At 48.0% G+C, this 7,661-nt stretch overlaps 1 protein-coding gene across 3 annotated transcripts in view; it reads right to left on the bottom strand.

The window, feature by feature from the left end:
- Positions 1–7,661, bottom strand: part of HYAL1 (hyaluronidase 1) — a 21,461-nt gene that overhangs the window by 8,987 nt on the left and 4,813 nt on the right. For 2 of the 3 annotated variants that reach the window (XM_017505375.2, XM_017504690.2), the window contains exons 1-2: positions 1,644–2,179; positions 245–1,168 (exon numbers count right to left, since the gene is read on the bottom strand). In XM_017505375.2, the coding sequence (XP_017360864.1) occupies positions 245–1,168; positions 1,644–1,664 (945 nt within the window). In that variant the 5' untranslated portion in view covers positions 1,665–2,179. Of the gene's footprint in view, positions 1–244; positions 1,169–1,643; positions 2,180–7,661 lie in introns of those variants that run through there. The other variant, XM_037741012.1, reaches the window with a different exon arrangement.

The raw sequence follows: 7,661 nt of genomic DNA, 5'->3' as shown, positions 1-7,661 counted from the left end.
CCCAGCTACTCAGGAGGCTGAGGCAGGAGAATCACTTGAACCGGGAAGGTGGAGGTTGCAGGAGCTGAGATCTTGCCACTGTACTCCAGCCTGAGTGACAGAATGAGACTCCATCTCAAAAAAAAAAAAAAAAGAAAAAAAAATGAATGGATGAAAATGTCCCAAGGCTAAAGTGCCCCAAGGCTGAATCTAATATCTGACAAGACAGGTTGACAAGGTGGGCGGGTTACAGAAGAAGACTCACCAGGGGTAGAAAGTGGTTTGTCATGTCATAGAAGATCTGGACATAGGGCAGCACTGGCAGATTGGTGGCCCTAGCAGCCACAGCCACACGGAATGCCTCACCCACACGGTGACGCACATACATTTGTGACTTCCCTGTGCCCTCCAGCACTGCAGGCATGTAGATGCTGGGGTAGAGGGCACGGCTCTGGCCCCACAGCCACCCTAGCTGGTCATTTTGGGCACGGATACCTGCTGGGCACTCGCCTGTGTAGTTGGGGCTTAGAAAGTCATAGTTGTAGCATTCAGGGAAGCCATAGAAGCCCCAGAGGCCTCGAGGGCGAAGTGCCCGCCCCAGCTGGAGGGTGCCTGCCATCCAGGCCCGTGCAGCTCCCTGGAACTGGTCCTGGGCTACTGCCTCCACTTGAGAAGCTGGCCACTCAGGATGCTGCGCCTGTACCAGTGCCCGTGAGCGCTGCCGGTAAATGTCCTTGGTGTCCCAGTTGAAGGCCCAGCGTGGGCGCCATGCCTCCCAGTCGATGACCGCCAGCCCTGAGAAGTCAGAAGTAGGCATGGCAGCCAAGATGTCCTGGAATGTGCGGGCCAGGTGGGCAATCAGGCTGGCATTCTGGGGCAGACCACCAAACACAGGCTCCCCAGTGGGTGTGTAGTAGGGGTAGGTACCCAGCTGGGAGCTGTAGAAAATTGTCATGTCAGGGCCTCGGAAGGTCTGCCCTGGGTTGGCTACCACATCGAAGACACTGACATCCACGTCCACGCCGTGCCTGTCCAGGCACCACTGGGTGTTTGCGTTCCAGACGGTGGTGAAGGGCCGGTTGGGTACCAAGGGGCCCCTGGAGCCTTGGGCCATATCGAATAAGGCCACGAAGAGGGCGCAGATGGGAAGCAGGTGGGCTGCCATGGCATGGGATTGATCGAGGGCAACCTGGCCAGGGGAGGCAGAGCTGAGAACAGGCTGCAAACTTTCTGACCCCCTCTCCAGGGCTGGGGGGCTAAGCCCTCATGCATTAATCCACCCCTGCTCTGGTTTCCGTTAAACATTGACCCGCAGGGCTCTGGGAGGGCAGAAGATGGAGGGGAGCATGGTCGCTGGAGGACCCATCTGAGTTACCTCTCAGACCAGGCCTCTGCCATCTCCCACAAGCCTCACTCTGGCCTAAGCTTGCCCACCCCCGCTTCCCCATGAGCCACTGAAGCCATGACATCTGTTCTAGCAAGACTGGCTGATAGCCATGCCCTCAGCCTCCAGGCTGACCCGACACAGGGGAGGAGGCTTTCCTGTCTTTTCCACCAGAAATCCTGGCAGCCATTGGAGGAAGATCGAATGGCCTCAGTGACCAAAGAGACGTTAACCCAGCCCTCCTGTATACCCGCCAGTCTGCCCGCTTGTCCCTGCTGACCTCAGGGCTGAAGGGCCTCATCCTCCAAACTTCCTGACCCCAGGGTGGGGGTCTAAGCAGGGCTTGGCCAGATTCCGTGCCTCAGCTGCACCAGAGACTCCTGGAGGAAGGAGCCACTGCTGGAAATTCTGAGCTTTTGTATGGGTCACCCCACCCCAGCCAGGGGCGGGCCAAGGGGCGGGCCTTGGTTTGGGAGGCCCAGCCAGGCCAGGCATCAGGGCTACCTCAGAATCCCTGGCAAAGGGCTCTTGGTTAGGGGTAAGGCTGGGCCATTAGTGGCCCCTCCCACGCTGTCAGCGCTAGGGCAGGGCTTGGTGTCGTTACCCAGGCTGGAGGGGGTGAGTGGGGGCAGACCTGGCTGGGCAGGCCTGTTTGTGACACTGGAGACTGGGTTCCTCAGTGTCTTATGCTCAGGGAGTGTTCTTTCCCCACATGGCTGCATCTGACATTGATGGGCCCTAAGTACTTTACCTTTGTGGATCCTTTCCTCCTTAAAAAAATTTTTGAAATATGGCAAGGTATGGTGGCTCATGCCTATAATCTTAGCACCTTGGGAGGCTAAGGCGGGAGAATTGCTTGAGCCCAGGAGTTTGAGACCAACCTAGGCAACGTAGCAAGACCCCATCTCTACAAACAATTTAAAAATTAGCTGGGCGTGGTGGTGTGTACCTGTAGTCCCAGCTACGTGGGACACTGAGGCAGGAGGATTGCTGGAGCCCAGGAGGTCATGTCTGGGTTATGCTATTATATATTAATTATTAATATATTCATATTATTCTTCGATTAAAAAGACATTTTTGTGGGCCCCTGAAAGTACTGTGGCCCTAGGCCTTGGGCCTAGTGTGCTTAGTGGAGAAGCCATCCCTGTTGTAGGGAACTGTTTCTGAAAGTCACTGTGTTCATGAAGTCAGGGCTGTGTCATCACCATTTCTGTATGTTCTGGGACAGTGATTGCATCTTTGTGAAGTCTCACTTAGTGACCATCTGGGCCTCTGCACAAATTCCAGTGGCAAGTAGGTATGAGTGTGGGACCCAGTGCCTGGGACCGGGTGTGTGAACCCTGCTGTCTTGTGAGCATGAGACACCGTGTTTGTGTGACCATGCGTATGAGCTGTCAGTGAGCACATGCTTGTTCATTCATTTGTGGTTTCACTTGTTCTATGTGTGAAAGGAAAATATCTTGGGCCCCTTCAAGCTGGGAACCGCTCAGGGCAAATCTGCCTCCCATTCTCTTCAAGTCATCCTTTCGCTCACAGAGATAGATTGCCTCCACTGCCTCTTTTGGAAAGACTAACCAGAAACTAAAAAGAATGTAACCATCTGTCTCTCACCATCTGAGACCTGGAAGACCCCAGTGGCAGGGGTGGGGTGGGGTGGGGTGGGGTGTGTGCTTGCTTTGAGCTATCTCTGCCTTTCTGGATGGAACTAAAGTACATCTTACATATTGATTGATATCTCATGTCTCCCTAAATATATAAAACTAAGCTGTGCTCTGACCACTGTGTGCACGTCATCAGGATTTCCTGAGGCTGTGTCACAGGTGTGTCCACAACATTGGCAAAATAAACTTTCTAAATTAACTGAGACCCATCTCAGATTTTCTGGGTTCATATTTTAATAACCACGGGGAGATTCTGAGTGGAGATGTTCCTGACCTTTAACTAATCTCTTATCTGTGCTTGGTACCAGCATGAGCTAACTTTATGGTTCAAACCAATAGGACAATTTGCTGAGGTCTGGGAGCATCCCCTCCAGAGAATCCTTGAGCTCTCAAAATTTGGTTGAGATCTAAAGTTTATTTTGCTGTATAACTACTTTTTTTTTTTTTTTTTTTTGGAGTTTTACTTGCTTCCAATAGGAAGGCAAGTTTTCCTGTTTCCATGATGATGGAAGGCAGGTAACTCCTTTATAGAATTTGAGCTAGCTTCCAACAGGGAAGATGAGTTTTATTTTTGTTTCTTCCTGCTTCTAGGATGGTAGAGAGCAATCTACAGCCTGAGACCCATCACTAGGTAAGAAACTGGCTTGGGATTCTGTCTTGCAAATTCCTCTTAAATGACTAAAGTTAGCATTTAACAGCCAGCTGTTAATTTCTGCTTATACTTATACAGCGCTCAGAAATCATATAACTTGTGTGATCATTGTTAGTGTAGCAGCATTTTGTCCTAGCTGAAATATGGTATTAAGATTAGAAAAATATTTTTTGGCCAGGCGCAGTGGCTCACGCCTGAATGTCAGCACTTTGGGAGGCCAAAGTAGGCGGATCACCCGAGGTCGGGAGTTCAAGAGTTTGAGACCAGCCTGGCCAACATGGTGAAACCTGTCTCTACTAAAGAACACAAAAATTAGGCCGGGTGCGGTGGCTCATGCCTGTAATCCCAGCACTTTCAGAGGGCGAGGCGGGTGGATCATGAGGAATTTGAGACCAGCCTGGCCAATGTGGTGAAACCTTATCTCTACTAAAAATACAAAAATTAGCCAGGTGTGGTGGCAGGTGCCTGTAATCCCAGCTACTTGGAGTCTGAGGCAGGAGAATTGCTTGAACCTCGGTGGCAGAGATTGCAGTGAGCCAAGATCGCACCACTGCACTCCAGCCTGGGTGACAGAGCAAGACTCTGTCTCGAAAAACAAAAAACAGAAATTATCCAGGTGTGGTGGTGGGCGCCTGTAACACCAGGTACTCAGGAGGCTGAGGCAGGAGAACCACTTAAACTCGGAAGGCAGACGTTGCAGTGAACCGAGATCATACCACTGCCCTCTAGCCTGGGCGACAGAGTGAGACTCTGTCTAAAAAAAATGTGGCACACATACACCATGGAATATTATGCAGCCATCAAAAATGATGAGTTTGTGTCCTTTGTAGGGACATGGATGAATCTGGAAACCATCATTCTCAGCAAACTGACACAACAACAGAAAATCAAACACCGCATGTTCTCACTCATAGGCGGATGTTGAACAATGAGAACACATGGACACAGGGAGGGGAGCATCACACACTGCGTTCTTTTGGGGGGAAATAGGGGAGGGACAGCGCAGGGTGGGAAGTTGGGGAGAGATAGCATGGGGAGAAATGCCAGATATAGGTGAAGGGGAGCAAGGTGGCAAATCACACTGCCATGTGTGTACCTATGCAACAATCTTGCATGTTCTTCACATGTACCCCAAACCTAAAATGCAATAAAAAATAAAAAAAAATAATAATAATAATAAGCTGCACGCAGTGGCTCTTGCCTGTAATCCTGGCACTTTGGGAGGCTCAGGTGGGTGGATCACCTGAGGCTGGGAGTTCAAGACTCGCCTGACCAACATGGAGAAACCCTGTCTCTACTAAAAATACAACAATTAGGCAGGGTGAGGTGGCTCACGCCTGTAATCCCAGCACTTCAGGAGGCCCAGGTGTGTGGATCACCTGAGGTTGGGAGTTCAAGACTCGCCTGACCAACATGGAGAAACCCTGTCTCTACTAAAAATACAAAATTAGTAGGCCATCATGGCCCATGCCCTTAATCCCAGCTATTCGGGAGGCTGAAGCAGGAGAATCTTGAACCTGGGAGGTGGAGGTTGTGGTAAACAAAACTCTGTCTCAAAAAAAAAAAAAAAAAAAATTAGGCCGGGCATGGTGGCTCACGCCTGTAATCCAAGCACTTTGGAGGCCAAGGCGGGAGGATCACCTGAGGTTGGGAGTTCAAGACCAGCCTGACCAACATGGTGAAACCCTGTCTTAAAAAAAAAAAAAAATTAGGTGGGCATGATGGTATGCCCCTGTAATCCCAGTTACTTGGGAGACTGAGGAAGGAGAATCACCTAAACCTGGGAGGCAGAGGTTGCAGTCAGCTGAGATCATGCCACTGCACTCCAGCCTGGGTGACAGAGTCAGGCTTAAAATAAATAAATAGGCCGGGCGCGGTGGCTCAAGCCTGTAATCCCAGCACTTTGGGAGGCCGAGGCGGGTGGATCATGAGGTCAAGAGATCGAGACCATCCTGGTCAACATGGTGAAACCCCGTCTCTACTAAAAATACAAAAAATTAGCTGGGCATGGTGGTGCGTGCCTGTAATCCCAGCTACTCAGGAGGCTGAGGCAGGAGAATTGCCTGAACCCAGGAGGTGGAGGTTGCGGTGAGCCGAGATCGCGCCATTGCACTCCAGCCTGGGTAACAAGAGTGAAACTCCGTCTCAAAAAAAAAAAAAAAGAAGGTGGCTTTATAATCAGCTATAAAACTCTTAAATGCTGGTTTCTTATAACTTTGGATATCCTGACATCAGAATAGAGGGAAACCTTTCAGGACACATGGAGAGCTAAAATGTTGATGAGTATCAAGCAGGACAGGAATTTAACTGCATGGACTGAACCAATCTCTTTGACTTTTTGCTTAAAATATTTGCTGATCCTTTGTTTTGTTTTTCAGAGTCTTAAAACTTTTCTTTTGGTCAGGCATGGTGGCTCACGCCTGTAATCCCAGCACTTTGGGAGGCTGAGACAGGCAGATCAAAAGGTCAGGAGCTCAAGACCATCCTCACCAACATGGTAAAATGCTGTCTCAACTAAAAATACAAAAATTAGCTGGGTGTGGTAGCACATGCCTGCAATCCCAGGCAGGGGCATAAGAATCACCTGAACCCAGGAGGTGGAGGTGGCAGTGAGCCAAGATCACACCACTGCACTTCAGCCTGGTGACAGAGTGAGACTCAGTCTCAAAAACAACAACAAAACTTTTCTTTTGAGCTGCGGACAGCTTTTAACAATTTAGCATACTCCTACGAACAAAATTTAGAGTGTATTTTTTTCTCTCTACCTGATTTCTCCAGAATTTAGAGACTGTTTGTGAATATTCTGAACTTATGGCAATACAGTTATTTGCATATGTGCAGTAAGAATCTGTTTTGCTGGGCACAGAGGCTCACTCCTGTAATCCCAGCACTTCAGGAGGCCAAAGTGAGTGAATCACCTAAGGTCAGGAGTTCGAGACCAGCCTAGCTAACATGGCAAAACCCTGTCCCTACTAAAAACACAAAAATGAGCTGGGGGTGGTGGCACACACCTGTAATCCCAGTTACTCAGGAGGCCAAGGCAGGAGAATCGCTTGAACCTAGGAAGTGGATGTTGCAGTGAGCCGAGATCATGCCATTGCACTCCAGGCTGGGCAGCAGAGTGAGACTCTGCCTCAAAATACAAAACAAAACAAAACAAAACAAAACAAAACAAAACAAAACAGAATCTGTTTTCATTTGTAAAGGATACAACTGGAGGAACTGGTTATTGTTGACTGGAATCCTGTGCTTTCCTTTAAGAAATCAGACGTAACTTATGGAACCAATAAAACCATTGGGGAAACTGGCCTCATATTTCATATACACAGTCCCTGTACGGGATTTCTGACCTGTGGTGAGTAAAGAATGTCACTTTCTGACAGGCACAGAAGCCCTAGGTTTATCTTGGAACTTCCAAGGAGAGGAAATTCCACCTAACTTGTGGGTATTTGATGGCACAAATCCATGGCTGGGCTGGGCTTTAAAAAATCTTATCTGAAATTCCTCTTATGGAACAAAATAAATTATTCTTGCTGCACTGTATACAAATATTTAGGCCAAGTATAATAAGCAAACAAGTCATATCATAATTTGTCTTTAGTAAAATGGGAAACTGGAGAAAGAATAAAATTATGTTTCAAAACAAATGTACACCTGTTGTTAGATTCTAGTCTTAACTGTTTTTTTTCCCCAAATTTTTATTATTTTCTACAGTTTGGACCAAATTTTTCTTGGCTAGCAGTCTTCAAAAATAAAGTTTTCAATTTTCTTTCCTTTTTTTTTCCCATTTTCCTAATTTGGAGTCACTGAAAACTAAATTTTCTTAAAACGGTGCTTTCTTTAAAAAGCCAGACAACTTACATTTCAAAAGAAAATAACAGTAATCTGTTTACATATATAAGCCTTTCATACCTGCTTACTAATATATGGACTTCAGAGTAATGTGGCCTATGTTTTTCCAGGACTTTTTTTTTTTTTTTTTTTT

Source organism: Cebus imitator, unplaced genomic scaffold (genome assembly GCF_001604975.1).
Source record: "Cebus imitator isolate Cc_AM_T3 unplaced genomic scaffold, Cebus_imitator-1.0 Scaffold0, whole genome shotgun sequence".
NCBI lineage: Eukaryota > Metazoa > Chordata > Mammalia > Primates > Cebidae > Cebus > Cebus imitator.
The sequence above is the reverse complement of the archived record's forward strand: the minus strand, read 5'-3'. Positions and strand labels throughout refer to the sequence as shown.